We start from the raw sequence: 27,743 nt of genomic DNA, 5'->3' as shown, positions 1-27,743 counted from the left end.
AAAATCAGACTTGCTTCTATTTTGTCAATTCTTGCTCCCGATAAAAATAAACTAAATCATTTTTTTTTTGGAGAAAGAGAAGGGGTTCTAGTACTATATTAAATCGTGGTAGGCAGGGTGACACCTAACCCTAAGTCACTTTGCCATTACAACTGTCAACTTCAGTCATAACTGCCACTGGCTATGGTCAGTTAATTTGTTTCTAATACCTTTACACCTCTTGTAATAGAAAAAAATTATATTAAAGTGATGAATTTGAAAGCCCTAGTAGTGCGTTGTAAATCCAAAAAAAAATGGTTACTTAAATAACTTTTAAAATTATGTGGGTTATTGACTGTCTGTGTGAGATGGTATAACATGTAAAAACAACCAAACTACTTAACAACACTATAATTTATTTGTTCATTTATAAATGTATGATAAAATAACATTAACATGTATAATTTAATATTATATTTACCAATTTTAACATAATTATATATTTTATAAAGGACGGCACGTATAAGAATATAATTTAAACAATTCAACAACTACTTCATACATAACATTAAAAAATAAAAATAAAATAAATGATTGGCATAAATATTATAGAACAAAATGGGTATGAGGTATTTCATATTCACTAAAACAATATTAATAATCCTAACAAGTGGCCGCATAATAGAATATTGCATTAGTTGTGATGTGATCAATAATTAAAGTTAATACATAGATTAAGGCACATTTTTAAATAAAATATGCATTTAGGATACAAAACTATCTATAAAATACAAAACACAATAACAATTACAAATTACTTATAGACAAGGTATTAAAATTAACGATACGGTTGTACAATTTATATTGTTCTTTAATAATTAGACATCAACACCTTTATTTTTTTCATTTATATAACCATAAATCTATTATAATTTTTAGTCCAATAATGATGTCACCAAACGACTTGGATATATTTTTTTAAATTCCTTATATGATAAAATCGAATTAATAGCTAACACATGATATAATTTTCATTATTACACAGACATAGTAAAATAGTATTTACAGTTATCAACCATCAGTATATGTTGACCCAACAAAAAATATTACCATATTTTTGGGAGATCAATATATTTGATGGTCTAGTTTTAATGAAACTAGCAAAAAAATTGTATAATAGAAAACAATCATCTCAAAGTGTATATGGGTAAATAATTAAAATGTTACATGAATAAAGTTCAAGTATACAGTATAGGATTAAAATAATATAAAAAAATACTGGATGCTATCGTTTAAAACCCAATTTTATGTATTCCTCCAGCATTGCAGTTGAAGATATTCGACAGGAAACACATTCCTCGGGCATAACCTAGAACGGTGACACCGGTAAATTTTAAATGAACAGTAAATAAATAAATTTATTTATCCTAAATACTTTGATGAAATTATGGTCTTGTAGCTCCGAAATAGTCGCTCTCGAATATGGATCATGTTGTAGACAACTGTCGACAAATTGTTGGCCCTCATCGCACAGTGTGTCGGGTACAGTTGGCAAGACGCCCATGCCGACTTTGAACATGATTTGGTAGTTGGAATCATACTCATGCCATGGTCTCTATTGGAACATTTGTAACAAAATTAATTTTTAATGATCACGCACATGATGCTGTCAGTCAATGCATACTTTGCCTGAAGCCATTTCAATTATCACACATCCTATTGACCAAATGTCTGCGGCTCTACCATGTCCTTCTTTGTTGGCTTTCATAAAAACCTCTGGTGCCATGTACGCTAGAACATTTGATTTCATATTCAAATAAAATGTATTCCCCTAATGGTATTGCTAATAGTTACCTTGCGTTCCAACAAATCCTTTAAGTTCTCCCGGAACTGTGGTATGTGCTTTCATTTTTACCGCTGAACCGAAATCGCCTAGTTTCAAACAGTTTCCTTCATCAGTCAAAAAAATGTTTGCACCTAGTTTAAACACAACATTTAATTATTAGATGGAAATTGAATTCATGTTTAAAGTATGTTATGGAAATATCTTACTTTTAATATCTCTATGAACAATGGCGTGCTTGTGTAAAATGTCGACTCCACTAACCAACTGTTTAGTAAATCTACGTAAGAGAGCTTCTGGTAGTCCATTTTCTGTGGCAGCGACTAAATTTTCCAATGTCCCTTCAGCACACAATTCCATAAATATGAGCATCTCCTCCTAAAAATATGATTTCAATATTAAATGAAAAAAATTCTTAATGTTGGCATCAATTATTTATATCATTACCCTATGAATTTCAACGCCATAATATTTAACGAGATGTTCATGGGTGATGCCTTCAAATATCCTTAACTCAACAGCTACATTTCTGATGGCATTATGATCGAATGGTTGTAATTGTATTTCTTTCATAGCCATCAGTTCTCCCGTTTCATTATTAACAGCAGTGTATACCTTACCAAAACGACCTTGCCCAATTTTTATGCCCCGTTGCCAACTAAAATGTACAGGACGAGGACGAACATACTCAATACGTTCAATATTATAATCGTGTCGAATGTGGCCAATTAATTCTTGTGAGCGCAATTTTTCTTCTAATTGATGATCTAGTTTATTAACAGCATCCATAACACGTACATTTCTCTCAATATCTACATTTGGTTTTTTTTTTTATGTATAAAAATGATGATACAATTAGTATAACCAAATTCATTTATTCACATGGTCGCTTAATGTTTTTATAATTACCACTTTTAAAAGTTTTTTCAGTCTTCAAGATTTTATTCCTCCCTTCAATTGCGGAGGAATGACGTTTCTTTTGCACGACACTAGGGTTTGAAAATGAATTACCATCGTCTAATTTGCCAATAATATATACTACACAATTTTCTATCAAAATCTTAAAATTCTATACAAAAAAGTTATTTAGTTACAGTTTTTCTTTTGAATTGAATGCAACATTAGGTTCACGTTACATACCTTAAAATCCACATCACTAAGTCCAGCAAGGTTCTGAGGTTCACATACGCTGAGTAAAAAATCTACCCCATTATTTGCCCATTTGGGCTTTAAACCTCTACCGGGTTCACATCGTTTGTGTACAAAATTTATCCAACGCTTTGAAATAGATACATTGTAGAGGGTGGCTTGGTCTTTATATGGACCACACATAATTTTGTTAGCTTCTTTATGATACTATTACATAAATAAGTTATGTAAATATAAATTTTGTACATTGAAGATTTGAGTATTTTAATACATACCTCAAATCCAAATTTATACATCTGATGCAAGACTTCTCGAATGCGAGGGGCCAATGTTATATCGTCAATATCACTGTTACAAGTATCTGCTGCTTCCTCTAATGATGTAATTATTTCTATAATACACCGACAAACTTCTAACAATTTTTCCTATAACAAGCATTACATTTGTATTCAAATATTAAAAATAAAATCCACTAAATTGTCTACATAAATATAATTATATTTAGTAAGCAGGCTTAAGGTAACTGTGTTGTCGCTATTAATTACAAGCAAACACAAATCCTATTGCATCTTCGATAAATAAAATAATTTGTTGTGCATTTTATTTATTTTGCTACTAATATAATACGGAATATTTACATACTTTTAAAGGTATCATTGTAGTCAAAATTGGAGATAAAGGACCATCAAACTTCACATTATTCATTTTATCTTTTTTATATTGTTCGATCATATCTTTGCATAAATTTTTAACTAATGACATCACAAGAAAAGATTTTTCTCTGAATAAGCTTAGCAAATTTTGTAATTCTCTGCATATGGCTAATAAGTTTTGCCTAAAAGTATATGCAGTATTATTAATTTTTTATCATAATTAATATTTTAATTGCAAATTTATACTAACTTGGTTTGAGAATGATCAACATTTTGTACTATCATTGCAATTTGATTATGAGTTTGGTCCTTGAAATGTTTCAATACTGTTTCCAACATGTGTTTGGCAATTTCACTACAAAAATGAAGTACATTTTTCTATTATTATGGCATTAACTATTCATAATAAGTACAAACAAGTTTTAAAAATACTGACAAAACAATTATATTTTCATTTTTCGTGTAGTATAAAACTAGCAAATGTATTTAATAACTAAAAAGAGCAAAGAAAGACTTAAGTCTATTATTTTTTAATTTGAGATAAAAGAATTTTTATATTTTAAGCCACTATTTGATGTACAATTTCAGTACAACATACTATCTTTTTTTAATAGGATGCTACACGGACATTTGTTTTCTCTGTCTTACAAGTGCATAGCTTACCAAATTTATGCAAAGTAGATTACTTGCTTTGTTAGTTTGAAATGTAGAGTGAATAGACCTATCATGAAACTTGATGGTAAGAACATTATCTTTGTTTGTATAAGGTATTTTTACAATAATTTTGTTTTTAAGTGATTTAGCATTTTTAATTTATGCTATATATGAATGAAAAACTTGCTAAAAAAATGAACTATTGAAATAATTCACCAAGGAACACAGATAATGCCCTTACCATCAAGTATTACAATAGGCCAATTCACTCTAATTTTTAAACTAATGAAGCTAAATGTGATCTGCTGAGACAAAAATTTGTTATGTTACACACTAGTAAGAAAAAGACAATAAATGTCTGTATAGCGCCCTCTTAAGTATTCATAAATGTAATAAAATATTGTAATCTACATATTTTAATACTAAATGTACATTGCAATGGTTGACTATATATATTATCTGCTCATTGTAGCAGATATGGGAGAGTTTTAAATAACATCATACTAAAGCAACAAAATAGTACTTTTGAGTTAACTCTTATCAACTAATTCCAACAGTGTCTCAAATGTAAGCTACAGCATTACGTACCAAAACGTTTTTGTGACTGTGGTCATACCATCTGGAATATGAGGAATTATAACCTTCATGTCATTCCATTCTTCTTCTAGCATAATTTTTTGAGCTTTACAATATCCCATCATCACTACCCATTGTTCCATATACCCCAAATAGACTTCCAATACAATTTTGGTACATTCGTCAAAATGGCTTATCCGTTCTTTGAATATTTTCATACCAATTTCTTTATCAGACCATAATGTTGATTGTATATGACGAACAAAACGTCTTCTGTGCACTACAGCCAGCATTAAACCTTCCTTTAGCTCGAAAGTCAACTAAAAATTATAAATTGTTTTTAAATATATTATTAAGTCAAAGAAAAACAATTAAAATTTATAACACATTAAACGAACAAAAAAATGTACATACAAGTTTGAAATTAAAAATATTATGATGCAATTAAGTTTGTTTATAAATTATTAAAATATGTAATCAATGTATCGTATATGACTAATGGCCTTTTTTGCCGATGTCTTTTTTGATCAATAAAAAAAAAAAAATTATTAAAATGATAAATTGACATAATTTTTTTTTCTTATTCAATCGTTTAATAGTACATGAACTTATGAGCCCAGATAGTTAGTAAAGACATTACTTGTCTGATGCTCATTATTGAAGGTTTTTCTGGTCTAGTGTCAAGTCTCATACGAAGATAAGCATGTATAAGATCCAATGGAATACGAGATAAAAAAATAAATGTAGCTCTATACGAAGGTAAGTTCAATTCCTTTGATTCTTGACTCCAATAACTATAGCGCAATAATTCTTCATCATGAGGTACATCATGTTTAGAATCATCTTCCTAAAATTAATGTTTGATTAATAGATATAAAATTAGTTAATATTTAATTTTAAACTAATATTATTTACCACAGCTGATTCTTCTTTAAGAGTTAAATGTGCTTTACGCAATACATTTTTATATAATTCATCAAGAAATTTTAATGCTTTTCTTAAACCCTTAGTCTTTAATACACCAGCAATAAATTGCCTAAAACATAATTTATAAATTACTAAAATGTATCAATGTATTTACTGATTAATACTTTGTTAAATAGAAAAAACCATATATTATAATTGACAATCGTTTGATGAAATAAATAGTTTTAGAAAATTACTCACCTATAAGTTTGAGAAGCATAGCAAGATGAATTTATTCCTATTGTGTAAGGGAAAAAATGTTGTCTAAGGTGAGCTATAGGCTGGGTGTTATATAAATCGAGATCTTTATATGATATTGGTTCACGATAATTTGCAGTAGATCTTTTGAATTTGAATTCAAAATTTTCTATAATACATTTAAAACAATTTTGTTATCAATAAATATATGTATTTATTTTAAATGTTAATATAAACAATACATTTCTTTCAGATATAAAATAGCTTACCAATACTAGTTCTAGGAGAAGGTGTTAATGAACCTTTACCACTATCATTAGACACACTGAAAACAAAAAAAGAATACAAACCAATTAAAATTAAACATAATTTTAGTAATTGCTAATATATATTGAGTATAGGCTATGAATTGCATTCTTGTACCTGGGGGAGCCTGAACTGCAACTACTGGTTGCCATCAAATGATTTAATGGCTCCAACTCCACTTCCTCTTCTTTCATTAAATGTCTCCCTAAAATTAACAACATCAATCGTTGTCTCTTTGTCATATTGTACCACACACACATTGCCTAGAATAAAAATACAATGTATCATGAATACGTTTATTTTCCAATACTGAAAACTTAAAATTATTTCTGAAGTACATTTTAAACACAAACTATATATTTTTTGTTTTTTTGTTTTTCTAATCAATAAATTTATTTCAGTTTAGGTTTTACATAACAGAATGTAAATTTTAAAGCATTATCTAAAAACAATAAAAAGTAACCTTAAAATAAATAAATTAGTTGAAACTTTTACCTTAACTCTATTAGTAAATTCTGAACTTTTAAATAAAGGATATTGCACTGCAAATGCTCGGCTAGATGGAAATAATGATTCAGCATACTCTAATCGTTCCATAAGTTTTTGTACTTGGCAAAGAGCTAGATTTTGTTGTTCGGTACATTGAGAACAAAATAGTCCAAGACATCCACTGCGACTTGAACATTGACCAACATCTTCATCTATAATATTCATATTTATAAAACCCAATAAATTAACTGTATATTATTTGATATTCTACCTGAACAATTATTTGATTCTTCACAAGTTGGTGATGTTTTTGAACGTAATTTATCAAATCTAAAACTAAAGTTTAATTATTAGATTAAAAGTACATAAATATTTACAAATAACACAAACCTAAAGTTTATGATTTCATCAAGTAAATCGCAAATATTTTTTCTTTCTTCGCACAGATACTTGTCTTGACTCATTATTGTGCGATCAGTTAGTCTGGCACGTAATTCTAACCATATTAAGTCTTTGAGTTCGCTTTGCCATAGTACCTCCTCTTGGCTTAACTGCACACACAATTACAGTTCAAACATTAGTAATAATTGAATAACTAAATAGTATCTAGATACAATTTAATATTAATTTACTTGTCTGTTGAGTTCATATGAACTAGTCACTTTTTCATTATTAGCTAAGCACTTGAGTTTGTTATAGAAAGCGATCCTGTTGACGTCTTCAGACTTTGCCAACTTATCGTTGATGAACTTTCGACATACCACTAGTTTAGAGCCAACACTCCAAAACCGGTTATTTGTTTCGACCTACACAATTTAAAATGTACAAATTACACGCCCCGATTTTTGATTAAAACAACGGTATGAACCCTTTAATATACCTTGAATTTACTAAGCGGTTCATCGTGATTCTCCATTCTGTCTTTGTCCTCAACTACCGAAACTGAGTCCTGGACTTTGCTCTGCTCTCTGACATCGAAAATCGACATTTCGTAATCGAAGTAGAATCCAAACTTTTTGTTCACATCAATACGATTTTTCTGACAAAAAAACGAAAATACCATGTCTTCGATTATATAACTGTACACTAATAATATTTCGGCCGTGTGGTGGCGGCGACGGCGGCAGTGTATTCAAAATTTACGTAACAACAACTATTATGATTATAACTAATGTTTAATGTGCGGTGGCGAGAGTGGAACATTTCTGATTTCCTAACGGAAGTAACGGAGATCTCGTGATGAGGAGGAGAAGGCTTTTTATTTTCTGTTTTTATACTTACTTATCATAGACTATAAGAAACAGGTTTCTCATCGTCGTCAACTCATTAATCTGTGTGTCCGCGCAAGCCACGACATGGGACAAAGTTCATCCAATTTTATCTCTATCAGCCTATCGGCCGCGATAACACGTAACAAACAATTCATTGATCTATTCTATACACCTAACGTTTATGCTTTTTCCTCATCATTTTCTTATTTAAATATTAATTAATAATACGTTATTGTAATTAATTCTCCTCCGCACCTGTCGCGACGGCGCGGCGGCCGGCAGTCGTCAAGTGCTCGATTAGTGTAACGTGACACCGGTATTATCACGGAACATTACAATACGCAGTTATCGTGCATATTATTATGTAAGTTGTTATTATTTTCGAAACGATAATGTTAAGTATATCGATGGACGTTAGACGGATAAACGATATGCCATAAAGAAACAATTTAATTCAATAATAACAGTTTATTAATTATTATTGTATTATAATACAATAATACATAATTAGGTACTATCCCGAATCCGAATTCAACGGTCCGGACAAAAAACGGAGAAAGCCGAACTCCGAAGAGAAAAACAAGTGTCGACAACGTAGTCACAAACTCACAACCAATCACACGACTTTTCGGATGACCAACAGTTCGCGGAAGCGCAGATATCAGATCCAAACGGGTGGAACATCACTAACCGTCGACCGTCGTGTACCGCACTGGCGATGGCGCACTACCGCATAACGACTACTGTAGTACTGAACTGTCTGAACTATCGTAATCTGTAGTGTCGTTAACGCGTGAGCAGTGTGCGCGAATGGCCCACTGGTGAATGTTGTAAGCGTAACTAGTGTCTCTAAAATAAAATAGTGTCTACCGTCTACTGTTCTGTTGTCGCCGTTGTCGGCCGAACTGCCGGCGTGGCGGAGTCGAAACTCTGAGCGTCAGACACTCGGACGGTAACCGATGCGCTGCACTGACAACAGTGGCTGAGTGGCACACCACCCGCCGTCGACCTTAACGAGGCCAATTAAACCCCCCTCAAGTATGATGCTATGATATTATTATTATCGTGTAGTATAAACTACTTACAATATTATTATTGTCGAGTTTTGTCGGTGTACGAAAATACTCACTTAAGGCCTCGGGGGCCTCGTCGCTTCGGCGGAATATCACATGCTTGCGTGCGTGCGTGCGTATGACAGGTGGAGGGGGGTCCTATGTCTCTGTGGTATAATATAATATCATCAAAATAATGATATTATTATGTAGTTGTATGTATACAGGGTGATTCATAAAACATGCTTACCCCCATTTTTTCCCTTCAATATTGAATTTATTCAAAGTTTTATTTTTTGACATTTTTAAGGGGATTTTCATAAGAACCATAGGTATTACGTTCAGTTATTTAGATTTCTTATGCAATTTAAGGAGTGTCCCGTAGTGTAAATACTTACATATTAAAAAAAAAAATAATCACCTTTTTTCCTCTAAATTGTTTAGCAGATAACTCTTTTGAACATTTTGATGTAGGTATATAACGTGTGGCTTATTACATAGTAAGGATTATAACCTTGGTTTATGATAATAGGTTCAGAAAAGAATATGGGAGCTATGATTTCACAGTTAATATAGTAATTAATAATCAATGTTTTATAATTTATAAAAAGTGTCTATATAATAATAAATACTATAGATAAACATGAAATATTGAAATCTACCTATATTTTATATTTTTGTAAAACTATATATCTAAACATATTATCCTTAGAAGTTAGAATACATCCCAATAACTCTGAAACTACCAACCTATTAGTTCAAATCGATATTCAAATTGTGATTTATACCTTGGTTATTATTTGAAAAAACTAATTTGCATAGCCATAGGACACTCCATAAAAGGTATAAAAATCAGAATTAGAATACATTTATTATTAAAGAAAAAATGGGGAAGAGTCGTAGAGCATAATAATGATGATGCTTTGTAGTTTGTGAATCATCTCGTATATGCATATCGCAAATGCCGGTGTGTATATAATGTATAATATATACCAAAACCAAACATATGATGCGGTATTGACTATCTACATTCTACACTACACCACTATATGCATATAATAGGACTTGAAACACCCATGTATCTAGTGTTTTATCTTTCATATATCCGTCTTAGCTTCAAGATTTTAGATCAATTCATATATGCTTAATATCCATGATATATTGTAGGCATATCAATTTATACATAGACCCATATAATATATTATAAGCTATAGGATCAGCTTAAGAAGTTCCTACTTGTGACATTATTGATTAACCGTTTATAATATATATCAATTTTTTACGTTAAAGATTCTGAGGAAGTCGATAAATGTATTGATTTTACAATCATGTGTTTTTTTTGTCTGTTGTCATTTTTTGGGACACTAAAAATTCTTTGATTTTCTTCAACAGCATCTTTTCTGGTAGCCGGTAGGAAAGTGAATTTAGTTGTTATACGTAGGAGGTTAAGAGTAAAAAATTCCCAATAGTTTTCAAAAGCATCAGGAAAAACAAACAAACAACTAAGAATAAACTGAGATTTTTAGGCAAAAGCAATTTAAAAAAAAATCTATTTGATTGTTTTAGTGTAACTCAAAAAAAAAAAACCCGTGGTACAGATACATGACATTTTCACCGAATGTTTATATTAGAAATTCCTATGCACCACAACATTTTTGAAATATTTATTTTGTACTGTATAAACATAAGACAAATTCTAGTATTATTAGTTTTTTTCAAAAATTATTGTAAGAATATTATTCATGGGTACTTGAGATTTTTAGAGTACATTAATACCAGAGACAGAAACACATTTTATTAAATTAAAGCGAGCGGCTCACTATGTGAGTTGCCAATAGACATGACGTACCTATCAATGTATAAATACATATAGGGACAGAGTGAAGTTAATAACAATTACACACAATGGTATTTTCAAGTATAATATTTTCTTGCAAAAATGTATTTAACTCGCTGCAGTACTAACGCCTAATAGTAAAATGAGTTACTTTAATCACAGTAGTATGATACTAACCTAACCTACTGACAGAGCGTATTCGCTCAGACAGAAACGTTTTTCGTGTAGTTACAATGATTATTCAATTCAATTTAAAAACATCCATTACAGTGACTCTCTGACACCTAATGTACAGCAGAGTGTTACTCACTTACAACTTACTTGATTTTTTAAAAATTATATATTTAATGACACATAAATACATAGTATATGAATTTACTTTGATAACCTGCACCAAAATTTTTCTAAAAACGTTGATGTTTATATTAATTTAATGTTTTTCATTTATAAGCATTTAAAGATTTAAAGTTTTAAGTCTAAATTACCGAATTTTTAGTCCATTATTATATCGTGCATATTATTATACAACTCATACTAGATTTTTTGAACAATTAAAAAGTATTATACACTTTGATAATATCAACAATTTTTGAAAAAGTTATTCACACGAGACTACAATATTATTTGAACAGCGCAGATGTTATCCCAAAGTTTCATTTTGGGTTTAGATCCCACCACTCAACCGTACAACTAGTTCGCATAACGGAACATATCAGCACTTCCTTTGAAAAGCATTGCCATACTGGTGCTGTATTTTATAGATGTCTCAAAAGCATTTGATGAAGTATGGGACGAAGGTCTTTTATACAAACTAAAATATTTCAATACACCGAAGTACTTATTCAATATTATCAACTCCTTTCTAACAAGTAGACAATTCTCAGTTAAAATAAACGACAATTTCTCTGACCCCCGGTCTATCTCTGCTGGTGTACCTCAACTCTCAAGGGTCCAAACTGGGACCTATATTGTTCAATATATTCATATCTCATATATCGCAGTCACCACGCACAAACATCGCCCTATTCGCAGACGATACAACTATTTACAGTGAATCCCGTAACGTATAAGTGTTAATTAACACCTTACAAGATCACTTAAATTTACTAGCAAAATGGTGCTAAAGCTGTAAAATACAAATAAACGCTTCAAAAAGCACTGCAGTCATATTTAGCTTACGTCGCTACTCTACTCCACCACCTCTAAGATTCGGCAACGATTCCATACCTTGGCAGCCTTCTGTCAAGTACCTAGGTGTCACGCTAGACAAGAGGTTAACCTGGAGGCCTCACATAGCTTCTAAACTTCAACAAGTATACCAGCGCCTCTCAATGCTATTTCCTATCCTAAACAAAAAATCAGTTATACAAAAAAAATGCTTATCATTAATTTGCAAGCAATTATTACGCCCACGAATTACCTACGCCTGCCCTATCTGGGGTAACTGTTCAGCGACACACTTAAGGAAAGTACAAAGTTTTCAAAACAAAATATTAAGAATAATAACAAACGCACCATGGTTCATACGCAACGAAAATCTACATAAAGATCTCCGAATCATTAAAATTCAAGATCATATAAGTGCCCTTGCTACAAATTTCCATAGTTCACTCTAAAAATCAACTGGCTCACTACACTTCAATTTACACATATGTCCACCACCTCAAAGACATCTAAAACGCGCCCTTATTCATTAACTATTATTAAGTAAATACTAAATTAGAATGTAAAAATGTAATTTTATTCTTCATCCACACTATTGTTATTGTCTATATGTCTGATCAACCTTAAAATATTAGTAATATTACTATTGTTATTATCGCTATTATTATTACTCATAATTATTATCATGTTAAAATAGTCAAAAATTAATGTTACTAATTATCCATAGATGTAGATAGCCTATATAAACTAGGAATGTCTTATTATATTAATAAAAAAAAAAATACACTTTGATGTTGACATTGTACTTACTACTTATAACTTATGCATATTTTGTTTTACAAAAATCTACCGATAATATTAGTGTTTTTCATTCTCATAAATGAGTTGTACATTTTTCATAAGGTCTTCGATAATTTTTTTTTAATTTATACCTAATATAATTTTTATTTTTTTTAGTGTGCAATTACCTCTGTCGCATACTTAACGTTATAAAGTAGTATTCTATAGTATTATACAGTATAATAATTACAGTTATTAATGTACATTATACTCGTAAAACATACTATATTATAGTATAAGTGTACCTACACCGTAGTTGACCGTACACATACAAGTATAAAATGCACATTATTGTCGGATTTTTATTCTGTAAGTACTTACGAACTACGTTCGAAAATTTGGCAGTTTGGATAGGACCGGTCGGCGTTACAACAATATTATCATATACAAATATCTACAACAATTTATCAGTAGATATATATATATATATATATATAGTGTATAATAGTGTATAGTAATATATCATAATAATGTCTTGTGAATTATTAGAGGTACACGTGTGTAAATTATAAAAATACCACGTCATGTTTATGTTACGTATATTTTGTCTGCTGAACTTAGTATACATAGTAATTAGCAGGGCTCGGGACTTTATGCATTTGCATATTTGTTCGGGAAGTAAATAGAATAAAACTGATCCGATACAAATTTGTGTTGTGGTATTTAGAGTTAAAGTTTAAAAGTTTATTGTGCATATGTTTGCATATTTTGGAATTTTTTTCTACAAATGCATATTTTTAATATTTATTGATTTTTATTGCATATTTTAAAATAACTTTTGATTATTTACTCTTAAATCATAATGTATTGAAGAAAAATGTTGGTCTTGCTATGCTAAAGAAAATTAAAAACATTCTTAACGGTGAATTAATTGACATGAAAGACTTACCAGAAGACTTAGATATTAATGATCTGACATATTTTAAATATGCTCCCATCACATCGGTAAACGTAGAAAGATCATTTTCCGCCTATAAAACTTTACTTACAAATAATAGAAGGTCTTTCAAAGTCGAGAACATAAAAAAACATTTGATAATCCAGTGTAACGCAAGTAAGTACATAATTAGAATTATAAAATGATTATTTTTTAATACATAAAAATTATAATTGCTAGGTATAGAAGATGCTGAGTGTTGAAAAATCCAAAGACCTCCCATTCAACAGTTTTTACATTTTTTTTTTTAGTAATATAGTATGTATAAAATATACATTTTTAGTAATATGTACAAGAAATGTTTTTTTTAAAATTAAATTTGAATAATTATGTATTTTTTAATTAAAAATAAATGCATATTAAAGCGCATATTTTGATATTTTTTGGTGCATATGTATGCGCATATTTTTAAGATTTTAAGCACATAAAGTCCCGAGCCCTGGTAATTAGTAAGTACTAGGTAGGTACCTTGTACCTATACTATAACATATCGGGGATTTCCTGTTGCGAAGTCGTAAATCATAATACATCAAAATATGTAATACCTCTGTACGACTATTGTAATGTTATATGTATTGATATGTTTTAATAATGTTACTATAATACACTGAGCAAGTAAATAGTACAATGTTATTAAATAAATTATATTTCGTACTGGTGCAATAGATGATGATAAATAACAATCTACCCGGTGGCCGGTGCACAATAAATAATATTATATAAGTACCGAGTCGAATTGAAAAAAAAGTTGTCGGGAGACGCAAATACTTTCTATTAAAATATATTAAGTAAATAAATTCGAATCGTATCAATATTAGGTAGCTATAGATTAATTCAGACAACATACGTGGCCTACCTATATTATTATGTACCTACCTATATTATATACTGTTCACACACCACGTATAGTACATTGTTTCTATGTTATTTTTATAATATGTGACCTTTGATATTTTGTAATTCATTGGAAAAATATTACCGAAAAAAGTATAATATTTTAACCAATTAGCCATATTGAAAAATTGTATACTTTGAAATATAAAGTATATAATACATTTTATTAATCAATTTGTTTAAAAATTTCACACTTTTCGTTAAATTGTGAAACGTAAATTGTTAATCAGATGACTTTTTTCAAATTGTATATTATATAAATCAAAATTCGAATGAGTATTTCTTGTTATTTAACTTTGTGTGCTATAGATAAATAAGCCCATGATAATACGTTTTTAAGATAGGTAGGGGCTACGATGATTTGAAAATTATATAGTAATTACTAATTAATATTAATCTACTAACACTTTATAATTTTTAATAATTGTCTGATAGTATAATATAAGTACTTACTAGATTAAATATTTAACGTTATATATATTTTATACTTCTATAAAACCATTTTCAAGGAGTATATTGTATCCTTATAGTGTATATAATATACATTTTAATAACTCAAAAAATACTCGTTTGAATTTCGATTTAGAGACACCCATGGTAATGACTACTTAACAATTCTTATAAATAAATCCCGTTGTACTATATGTCTATATGTCTAATGACATATTATTTCTGGTGTGATTATGCGTGATTATGCGTGTATAGTATTGAATAGCTTGTGAACAATTCATCAATATCGATCATAAATATGTAATCAATAAATTTGATTTTAAGTCTCTAACAGTTTTAAGTATATGTTGATAAAAACCTTAACATTTTTTAATTGATTTAAGAATACTAATTTTTGTTATACTAGTATAACTTATTAGTTATTACTAATATTTCATTCGATTATTATTAGTGGTAGTGATTGGTAAGCTTTCGATTGAAATTATGTTACACATTAATAATTAATTTGATTAGATAGTTATTAATAATTAATTTGATTATTAATGTTTAAATTTTAGGGTGTGGGTGGATGAATTTGTTATTTGAAAAAAATTATCTTGGCATCACTGCAGGTGATTCTAAGACATATTATATATTGCCTATCATTTGCGATAAGGTACAAGTTCGTTTTGAATTAGCCATTATATGCCAATTGCCCACCTCGTGACTCATACGAGTCATACCAACATATATACCTACATATCGATATAGTTATGATTCAATAGAAGTATTTTTATTTTATTTTTGTTTTCATAAACTATAGATTAAGTATATATTATATTAAGAATGTTTTAGTTTAGAACTTCAACGATGCCAGCTTGATCCCTATAGAGTATAGATTATATACTTATAAAAATAAATAAAAATAAATTTGTATCATAATATGTCACATATTTAGGCATATTTATGACTTTATGTAGTTTTTTTTTTGGCTCTTTTGCACATTTTCTTTCAACAATATTAAAAAATTGACAAATAGTCCTTGTAATATATGATACGATTTAATTGTCTGAAAGTTTCCTCTCACTACCGTTGTGGCGGCGAATCGTTTAAGTATTTTAGTGTTTTGTCTTACTACTTAATTGTCCGTGCCATATATTTAATGTAGTTCTTACAACAGATATACTACTTATTTTATTTATTTTAAATATTCGTGAATTAAGCCACTAGAAAAATAAATTAATGTAATTTTACAGCATATTTTAGTTTTTAAGTGTATAAAACGTGTTTGCATATATTATTGTGTTCTATTTTAGGGCTTTATAATAATTAATGATTATGTCCTCTGCTATATATAGAACCTATTTAATTTATAAGTTATTTATGTTCATAATAAATAGTATTTTTTTAAATAAATTATAGTCAATATACATATAATTATAGACTTTTGCCTTTTAGATAATATGCCATTTCTTATGTACACACAACACACTACACAGTATACATTATACAAATGTACAATTATTACATTATACAATTATATATTGTTCTAGACGATTGTTATTTGTTATTTTACTTATTACCAGATAATCTTAAACACATAGTAATAATATGACAAACTGAAGTAAATTTTATATTTTACCACCCAACCATCTCTTATGATCCTATTAATTATTATACTATACGGATTGACACTATTCAACTATCGAATCTAACCATCTATTAAATTGCCCATGGGCCATGAGTCTGGTGGCGGGTCGTAGGTAACCGTGCAACCAATTTGCGTCCCAAATCATCATAGCCCACATGCTCCCAGTTCAGATCAGGTGAAAATCGTGCAACGTTGTCATTTATTGAGTATATTGGTGTGTAAATATAAAATCTAAAATAATATTTGATCGTTTTCCATGCTAATCTAAAACTTTGTTTAGTTTTTCGTTATTTTAAATATCACTTGATTAGAAATCTTATTTCTGGAGATATAAGTTGGCGTTGTGTAAAAAAAACCTGTAGTGCATATGTCAAAACCAATAATTCAAAAACGAAGTTAACCGAAATTAAAGACAGTCATACCCATGATCCGGAAAATTAAGAAAGTTTAAGCTTACTTAATTTTTGTATTATTGACATTCTTATTATTGACTAATGTGTATTACAAATGTCAATATGTCAATATGTGTAGTATTATAATTGTATTTATTAATTATTTTGATTTTACTTAAATATTTAACTATTTGAAATTGATAATTTAATGCAATATAAATAATACTTAGATAATATGTATACTAGGTAGTATTTTTATTATTTTTAAAATGATTAATTTTAATGATTATTAATTTGGATTTTACGTACAATTTTACTTTTTTAAACGATCTTAAAGATAACTGACGGCAATGTTGCATGCAAAATGGGCGCATCTGGGCTATAAATCCAGGGTGTTAAGTTTTTTACTTCGGGCGCAAATGTCCATAACCCTCGGGGGGGGGGGGGGGGAAATGAGCTACTCTAGTGAGCAAATTGGCTACAGCCGTAGGTAAAACCTACTTTCGGAACATCTGCGGTTCATTAGCTTATATTATAATTGATTAGTTATTTATTTTCAAGCATTGTATTGAGTTCTAAGAAATTGTATATTAATAATTCGATTGTTCAATAAAAAAATGAATTTATAACCTAACTTAAATGTGATAATTGTTATAATATGTTCAAATGTCTTCGATATGATTGACGTCCAGAAAATCGAATCTTTCCCCCACGTGTTAATATTATAATATGCAGTCTTAAAACAAAGTACCTAATAATAATATTTTATAGGTGTTATTAAGTTCAATAAATAGTTAACAGTTATTATACCTAAAATTGTTTAATTAGCTACTTAATGAAATAACCTATAATATTTTTAAAACTTATATATTATATAATATACCATTTTATGTATAATAATCACCTGATTAAAGTCCTAATGCATCATGTCTAATAACGAATTCACACGATCAACGTAATAATTAAAATGATATAAACAGAACAAAAAAATACAAAAAAAAATGTGTAGGATTATCTTACGTATACTAGCGTAAGAACATGAATGTACTCAATGCAAATGGTTTTTGTATACTGCCTATAGTGCTTACTATTTAACACGTTGAACGATCTGTAGCACAATAATAATAATGAGTATGTACTATACAAATTTATTATTCTTACTCTGTTTAATAATGTGTAGGTATTATACATTAGTGCGCAAACGCATAGGTACCTACAGATTGTAAATACACAGGTGTTAACAGATAAGATTATTTTATAATAAGTAGCATACGATAAACCTATATAGCAAATATAAACTTCAATAGCTTTTACTATTTACATGACGCATTTAAATAAATAGTATAATTATGTGTGTGTTCAAGAAAATCCACTTGTTTATTTAAGGAAAAATACATTAAAATAATCCTTGGTTCTCTATGTGTATACTATATGTACTGTATGTTGTATACAGGGTGATTCACGAATATTTTCTGTTTTTTTTTTAATTTTTAAGAAATAGGCGGGAGTGAGTTGTGTGTTATAAATGTATGTACATAAATCATGACCACATAGCCTCACTGCATTGAATCGGAAGTAAAATAATGGTCGATCCCGACCTTTACATATATAACGTTAATATAATATGTAATCAAACAAATGAACATAGTATATTGTACGTTTATCTCTAATTTCTTGTATATTAAGTTGGCTTTACTTATATCAAGAAATTTGTGTATTGTCAATGCACTAATCATAAAATAAAATAAAATAATATTATATTATTTTTGTCTACTGAATTTTTATATAAAATTGGACATTTTTAATCTATTGATAACTATTTGATAAATAATAAAACAGACAATTAATGTTTAGTTTCCCATAATATAAAAGTATTAAAATACATGGTTTCATTATGAAGACGAGCGATACATTGGTAGCATAAGCAAATTTAAATCCATACAAAATTCAATTTATATTAACTAACAATAATAATTGAAAATATTTAAAATAATATTTATTTATTATTTATATTTTATACACTCGGTAAAGTATAAATTCTCGTTACTAATAACTAAATAAGTAGCTTTGAAAATAATTATTTTTAAACATAGAAACTGCAGTGGGTTTACTGTGTGTATTATTTATACAAAAAAGTCGTAGTTAATAAAAGTAATAAAACTAACCTAACCTAACCTAGTAATAGACTGAAAATAAAATAAATATTTTGTATATGTTACTATCCTAACCTATTCGGTACACAGTATACATTATACTAATTCTGTAATCCACTTAATGTATATTTTATATTATAAAATATACATAATGTTTAATATACAAATACAACAGGTATATAATAATAAAAAAAAACATTACAGCTATATTATGTGTATGTCTATACACCTAGAGTTGCTGTTGTTCTTCAAAAAAAGCAATGTTATAATATATGATAGTGAAGTATAAATATGATTCTACAACAATTATGTCCAATAAATCTATACTAAATCGTATAAAAATAGTTTTTCAAATTTATAATTTTTATAAGATGTGAATAAAAAATAATTAAAATGTAGAAAATTATCTAAACATTTTAACGTTAACTATAAAAGTTAAGTAAATGATAACTCCACGTTTAAAGTTATTTATATGCATCCATCTAGTTGGCAGTTGCTATATTCTTTGAATATCAAAAACGGATGTGTTAATATACTATAATGTCATCATGTCAACATAATTTTTTAGAAAATTCTAGAAAGTATCGATTTAAAGACTTGATTATCTGTATTATATCTATAATATATAAATATACAAATATATATTTATGTACATAGATAATACTTAGGCCAGCTATAGACATAATATAGGCACTAAGGTGCCTATACGTAACGCATAAAAAACGTTCACATACATATACGGCACTCTCCATGACTTAAAATTTTTTTTGTAATGTACATGCTTATATATTATTTGTCGAAGTCAGTATCGTAAACTTGTTTTAGTCATACTCGATGATTTAACGATGAATGACGTAGCTATAATAAACATTGTCATTCGCCACGTATATCAGATTAACATAGTTGTTGGTATTTTAACGCGTGTATAATAATTAATAAGTTGGTTCTAGTACAACATTTGGGACTAGCCGCAGATTGTTTTATTGCGCGTGCGCTAACGTGGATGGAATATGAATCATGAACTCAGAGGCTGGAGCTCTGTTGGAACTGGTTTCGGATAGTGTCTGTCTCCCAAGTTCCCACCTGAATCCGCAGGTCGTTTTAACTATCTCTTTCTAACATTGTTGGCACATGGCAACACATGCGGACATGCGATGAGGTATGGGGGAAGTGCAGTCCATATATTAATAAGTCCGGTTAGAACAATTAAAAACTCTACTGCCCAATATCCTGTTAGATCTGTGATAGTTTGAACGCTAGTATATAGGAACAAGACTTATTTATGACTTATGAGTTGTGCTAACCTCCATATAGCTAAATGTTTTGATTTTTGAATTTTTATGATAGATTTTAGAATATACTATTATTAAAACAATATTTGTTTTAAATAACCCGCTCCCAATATTGACTAGTCCTTGATATTTTGTGTTTATCATATACATAATATAATAATACAATATATTAGTATATAATATATATATATATAGTCAGCAGCCAACTACATTATATTTCAATATTATCTAGTTGTTTTTTAACTTTTGACAATTATATATAATATATAATATATATATATATATGTATCTATATTGTATATATGTATTTATTAAAATTCTGATTTTGGAACTATTATTTATTAAATAGGTTTTAAGCAGGCAACAGAAAATACTAAACAGGCCTGTAAAAAATGACCATGCCAATAATAAATTTCTAAACCATTTAAGCAGATGAATTTTCTTTTAAATGTTGATGCATAGGTATATATCTGCAATGAAATTTGAATAAATAGTTTCTGAATTGTTTAACTTTTTATGTACTTAGTATCTTAATCCTTTGTTATATATGAAATGTATGTAATAATACTCAGGTAGTTATTATATGTATACTTGGACAATTTTTACACTACCTACATACAATCATGTCAATAATTAAAATTTTTAAATCATCACCTTCATATCGTCTAATATCCTTTACCTTGGACTATTATTTTAAGGAAGGAGTTAAATTTTAATCACTCAGCAACTTTACTATTTTAAAATTTGATAGATCCTATAACTATATCAACATTTTCAAAAAAATCATCTCCTTAATAATTTACAATAAAAAGGGCGGTTTTAATTTGAAAAACAAAATTGTATCAATACAGGACATTACAATTGCATAAAGACATCTATAAGGATTTGGTAATATGATCTTTGAGTGTATATTTTCAGTTAAGTATATACGTTTAATGATTATAATTTATCAGTTTACATGCTGTATAACTACTACCAAGATAATAAGACAACATGTCTTATTAGTTAGTATAGTCACTACTCACCATTAATATTATAAATAATTTTACTATAAACGCTTGAAAACATATAAATAATATTATATGCTTGTTCATTATATCTATATGCATATTACAGTATACCAGAGGCGTGCTCAGGAATTCTGAATGGGGAGGGGGGGTCACCCTTTTAAAATATTATATAATCAATTTACATTATGAATTAAAATTAAAATGATATGTAAGTAGACAGTAGTAACTAGTAAGTACCTTTTTTTTAACGTGTTATCGAGAACCGAGGGAGGAACTGGTGTTGGCAATGCTTCTTACACTGTTAACATCGTTTATTGTGCAAAAAAAACCAAAGTATTTTTACAGCAATAGCATCCTGGGATCATTGTTCAGTGCTATCGGTTTCGCCGGCGGACCGGAGTCCGCCGCCCTGGAATGTCGTCGATGGTTGTCTTCGCGTGCCTGCCCGACCCACTGCACTGGTTTGTCGTGTTGTGGTCCTATGGTATCGTGATCGCCGTACCCGCCCATGGTGTCAAGGGGTGTGAGAAGAACGTGGGCGGGTGACATCTCCGACGGTTGCTGTGCAGTGTGGAATCGTCTTCCACGTTCTCCTTCTGTCCGTGGGTTGTGGTAGTGATCTTAAGAGGATGAAGGGTGGTTTAAGAGGTCCCTTTCACATACCCTCGGCAGTTTGTCTCGCTCACTCTCCTCCTCCTCCTTTATCGTCAACACATCTTCCACCATTTTGTGAATATTCTAAAGGTCTCCTCGGTGTTTTGTGTTGTAAGTACCTACATAATATAAATTTTTCTAGTGTCCATAGAGAGAGGTTGAACTCCCTGCCCTCTCGAGCACGCCTGTACGAGCAATAAAACAATCTGCAACTAGTCCCAAATGTTGCACTAGAACCAACTTATTAATTATTATACACGCGTTAAAATACCAACAACAACTATGTCAGGGATCACCAAATGGCGGAACGCTGTCCACATCCGGCCCGTGGATGTATTTTAACCCGCAGACAAAGAAGAGATAATTTCTTATCTTTGTACATTAGTTTTGGCTACGAACTAAGATTTACAGGACTGGACACGACCAAATATCACAGGGAACCCAATTTACTCAAGAAAAGTACACATCGATTCTTGGCGCACTCTACCAGTCAATATATTACACATTTTAATTTTAATGATAGTATACATTTTCAATATTTGATAGTAAATTATAAGCAATGAATTAAATATTTAGTTATTTATGAAACTGTAAGTTTTGAGCATTTTTTCTTTTTGGCATTCACTCTTGCGCACATTTTTATTAACTATTAATCTATTTAAAATTGATTTGCCATCTACAATACTCACATTATTGCAGATATCACTTGGCACAGAGCATGATGTTACAAAATCTTGAAGAGTGAAATGTTCTGAGCAAATATATTTTAAAGGTGTTTTTTGATTATTTACCTTACTTACCGCAGTATTCCAAGCTAATTTTAAGTCATTTGGTACTTTATGTAAAGGAATTTTTGCATTTTTTTTTTTGCTAGACATCCAACCACAGAACATACACGCATTTTGAATTAAAATGTATTAATATATTAAAGTTACATAAGTACATACACTTAAAATTCCGTATGAAAAAATAGTAATTAAATAAAATAGATATAAATAGATATTTATTTAAATATTGAACATTAATTTTAGTGGTAAATTAAAAATGAAATTGTTGATTTAGTAACATTTTTTTGTAATATAGATGGCGCTCGAGATCGATGTGTACGATAGCTCGACTATTGCGAACCCATCCTCCGCGCCCAATCGATCATGTCGTTTCCAGTCCTGTATATCTTAGTTCGTGGTTTTGGCCAATCGGCATATTATAATAAATATTATATACTTTGCATTTTTATAGCCCGCGAGAATTTTCCGAATTCTTAATGTGGCCCACGGAAAGTATTAATTGGTTACCCCTGAACTATGTTAATCTGATATACGTGGCAAATGACAATGTATATTATAGCTACGTAATTCATCGTTAAATCATCGAGTATGACCAAAACAAGTTTACGATACTGACTTCACCAAATATATAAACAGCGGTCATTGAATCGTATGTTTATAAGACTATCTAGGTATCGTGAGTTTTAATTTTAATTTTATAATTTTAAATCTTATACACAATATTATGTATTATAAGTCCATATAGTTGTATTTGAATATATTATTAGGTATTGTATTAAAAGGCACGGGTCTCCAGTCCAATCTCAACCACGCGTCGGAAACATTGCCGATATTTATATTTACGCGTCGTATAGTAACGCCAAAGAATAATCGTTGTAAAATAGTGTTATCTCAATATTCATTATCAATAATAATATCATTAATTATTTACTATACAGTCCACTAGTATTTTTTCATTTTTTTTATTTAAATTATAAACTGAGCTGAAAAAGGTATACTATTTGGATATGCATATGCTTAAAGGCAAAATTGAATTATAAATAATTAAAATTAAAATTGCAGGATATTAATTCAATGCATGCACGTTAAGTGCATTATTATTTATTAGCCTTTTAAAACTCAACGAGCTACAGAAAAACTAATAATAAATGTTGAAAATCGGGAGATGATACCTGTACTAATCTACTCGATTTCAATAAGTGCAGGTGGTGGTCAAGACTCAAGTAGGTACACGTCATGAATTATGCGAACAATTATGTTCAGATGTGAATAAAAGTATATGGTTATGATTAATACAATTTGAGTGGTATTTAGGATAATTTATAGTTGGGAAGGGGCGGATAAACTCAACATGATACTATACATTTTAATATACTAAAAATACCATCATCCATGAGTCATGACATAACCCTGTCATCTAAAGTTAGTTACTCGACTACGGCCGTTTTAGACTTATTAGTATAATATAATATTGTACCTATAGTAGATACCTCACTAGTAACTTACGACCATATCATAATAAAATATAGGTTGGTAAAATAGTCACGTATACTAGTCGTATATATCATATTTTAGTAAGTATAACGATTGAATATTATGATGTATTATTGTGCATTGTTGTCATTTTGTGTATTGTAACCTGTAGATATTACGCAATTTATTAAACTTAAATATCTAATGCATGTATTATGTATATAATATATTATAGTTATGTAGTTAATTAACATAAAATACCCTCTCCTAAATGTGCCACTGTGTTGTAACTTGAAAGGACTTGGCTGGTTATTATTTATACTTTTACTTGGTTTTTTTGTATTATTAATATAAGTTTAACTAACTTTCAGTCATCCAAACTTATATGGGTATACTCAGCTGAAGTTTAGGAAACAGTACTCAGTAGGTAGATATTTATGTAGATATTTAATAGAGTGTCGATGGACAGCTCGCGTCGTCTATAATCTATATCATGAGTCACGACTATAATATTGGTAGTGTGTTAAGATTGTTTATTGATAATGACGTGCAATTATAATAATAATACATGAGTTATTTTATTATACAACATTACGACAATTATATAGGTATTCTAGAATATTCTTCAATAATTTTAAATTATCAATAGGTAGGTACCTACATACTATTAAATGATCATTATTTATTTCTCTATAATATTATATCTCGGTAGGTACTTTATCTATCTTGACATAGCTTTTATAGTAGTACTTGTCTTTTATCTAGACCACTAATATAAAATAAACTTATGTAAATAGTCTATATAGTAGTATTTGAAGTTTGAATAGAAACTGACTATACTATAATCATAATCATAAAAAAATCATACTGAAAATGCATTTATATACCACCCACACTCATCCATAAGTCATCTATATACAGGTAGGTACCATAGATATGTTTAATTCAACTACTTCTGCAGGTAAATGTGTTTGCCATGGCGCCACTAAATTGTGGTACTAGGTATATGACAGTCATAAGCATATAAAATTATTATCTCCACTAGTTGTTATTGTGTTAAGTAAATAACGATCATTAAACAGCAACAACGGTGTAAATTTAGTATCAGTTTAAAAATCAAAAAAAGTACTGAGAAGGTTCAAATACTACGTACACGAAAGTCATAATGTTTAAGTATTTATATATATGAAAAACATATATCCTAATAAGAATATTATATTAGCTGTGTTACCCGGCTTCGCTTATGTTTAGTTTGGAATAAAAATGTACTTAACAAAACAAATTTAATTTATGCTATAAATGATTATTGTACTCATTGAGTTCGTAATTTACTTAACATTTTTTTTTATTATCCTCGAAAATACATCTTATCCTTTCTGCTTTCTAGAACGATGTTTCGATCAAAATTTTGTTTTGCCCTTAAATATAAAAACGATTTGTTGTTTTATTTATTTTTTTTATGCTTTATTTCTACTCATTAATAATTATTATAATAGTAATATACTAATATGATATTATGTAAGATGTAACTAATGGGAAATTTCAGCTATTTAAAAAAATACTAAAAACTATTCCATTTCCTTAAGATTAAATTGACATGTGAGCCACTTATAGATACTGATATAGGTGTTGAAAAACAAGCTAAATACCTTCCGAATCTATATTGACAAGACTTTAATTGAAAACGGTCCAGTACTTTCTTAGAAGCTATTTACACAGAGAAAAAAACTGTCAATCTAACAAAGAAAAGTGTTTTTTCATATACATATATATCAATTATATATAATATATTGTACATCAATAATTATATATTATATATAATATACTATATTTATACTTTAATATCATATAAATCTTAGTACTTACCGCACTAGGAAGTTTGTGATGATAGTAATTTGTAAAAAGTTGCGGTCATGGATATATGGATGACTATATTTAAGACCGAAATACCATATCGATTTATGCCACTTGAATCACGATTTTGTCTTCTATAAATACGCGAGTAAGAGTCAATTCACCAAACACGCAAAAACTTTGTTTTTTACACATGTATGATATTATGATTGCGATTACCAATATTGTATCTGCGAAAAAATTGTTAGCACTTGGCAAAATACTATTTTCAACTAGAATTTCTGTCGAAACCAGAACACGAATCTTTTTGGAGTTCGGTTTCACTGCGTAATTGTGCTGTATAACCGCTGTCGTGATTTGGGCGAACTAAACTTATTAGTTATAAGACGTAGCTATAATGGACGAAACGCAAATAGTAAATTCGATGACACGTATATGCTTACTGCAGCTGAATATATACACCGTGAGGCACGCAATTTGTGGTAACAGTATATATTGTTATAGATAAATTCGACGCTTCAATTGCTGTGACACACGGTATACCTACTTCATATTTATAGCTAGGTTAGCTCAGGTGTACTGTCGACTGACGAGAGATAACGGACGAGTAATGGCAGAATATATTTAATATACTCGCGTAGGTGGTGGTAAGTAGGTACTTACAGTGACGTGCTGTAGCTTCAGTCTTAAATTTTGATGTAAAAAATTATTGATTTTTGGTGAGTTATAGTAGGTCCCGGGACAGGAACCAACTGAAAAGATCCAGAACCTTTAAATTATTAAAGACAGAAAACCTTTATTTAGTAAAAAAAGTACCAGAACCAAGTGGCGTACCTAGGATTTTTCAATGGTGGTGGGCCTAAACAAAGTAAATCAGAATTTGATGTATTACCAATGTTACTTTATACTAGATAGATATTACTTTATCCCGTAATCGTAATAACCTCTACAAATAATTGATAATACCTTCTCAAAATGTTTCTTATAGTTTTCGAAAACATTATGGTCTGTATTTTGCTTTTTATCATATACGATTTATACCATGACACTGCCAATAATGAGCGGGGGGCACGAGTTCCCTTAGCCCCCTCCCCTGGATACGCCACTGATGGGTTTGAACTGACATTTTAAGATGAAATAGGTTTATAAGTTCCAAAATAAAATTATTTCAATCATCACAATTTATTATTATTTAATATTTTGTGTACAAATAATTAGGAACGTAATGAGCATCTGTCT

General features: G+C 29.4%; 1 protein-coding gene and 1 long non-coding RNA gene across 5 annotated transcripts; one reads left to right on the top strand and one right to left on the bottom strand.

Annotated features, from left to right (window-relative positions):
• Positions 1–577: 577 nt before the first annotated feature.
• On the bottom strand, positions 578–26,898 carry LOC111033783 (mitogen-activated protein kinase kinase kinase 4). 4 transcript variants are annotated; one of them, XM_022314708.1, is made up of 23 exons: positions 26,517–26,898; positions 7,694–7,852; positions 7,446–7,619; positions 7,204–7,364; positions 7,085–7,149; positions 6,820–7,025; positions 6,442–6,587; positions 6,288–6,343; positions 6,022–6,187; positions 5,770–5,890; positions 5,495–5,701; positions 4,867–5,174; positions 3,875–3,979; positions 3,614–3,806; positions 3,247–3,396; positions 2,963–3,178; positions 2,732–2,891; positions 2,270–2,634; positions 2,032–2,200; positions 1,834–1,956; positions 1,664–1,770; positions 1,415–1,594; positions 578–1,348 (listed from the first exon to the last, which is right to left on the bottom strand). In XM_022314708.1, the coding sequence occupies exons 2-23, from the start codon at positions 7,799–7,801 to the stop codon at positions 1,265–1,267; spliced, it is 3,570 nt and encodes a 1,189-aa protein (XP_022170400.1). In that variant the 5' UTR covers positions 7,802–7,852; positions 26,517–26,898; the 3' UTR covers positions 578–1,264. The 4 variants fall into 4 exon arrangements, with proteins under 4 accessions (XP_022170400.1, XP_022170402.1, XP_022170401.1 ...); XM_022314710.1 differs by lacking the exon at positions 26,517–26,898 and adding an exon at positions 18,185–18,360; XM_022314709.1 differs by lacking the exon at positions 26,517–26,898 and adding an exon at positions 8,095–8,402.
• LOC111033784 lies at positions 9,170–14,173 on the top strand. The gene is made up of 2 exons (XR_002604467.1): positions 9,170–14,031; positions 14,095–14,173. It is a non-coding gene; the product is annotated as an uncharacterized LOC111033784 (long non-coding RNA).
• Positions 26,899–27,743: the final 845 nt, after the last annotated feature.

Source organism: Myzus persicae, unplaced genomic scaffold (genome assembly GCF_001856785.1).
Source record: "Myzus persicae strain clone G006 unplaced genomic scaffold, MPER_G0061.0, whole genome shotgun sequence".
NCBI classification, from domain to species: Eukaryota; Metazoa; Arthropoda; class Insecta; order Hemiptera; family Aphididae; genus Myzus; species Myzus persicae.
This window is presented reverse-complemented; position numbering and strand designations above follow the sequence as displayed.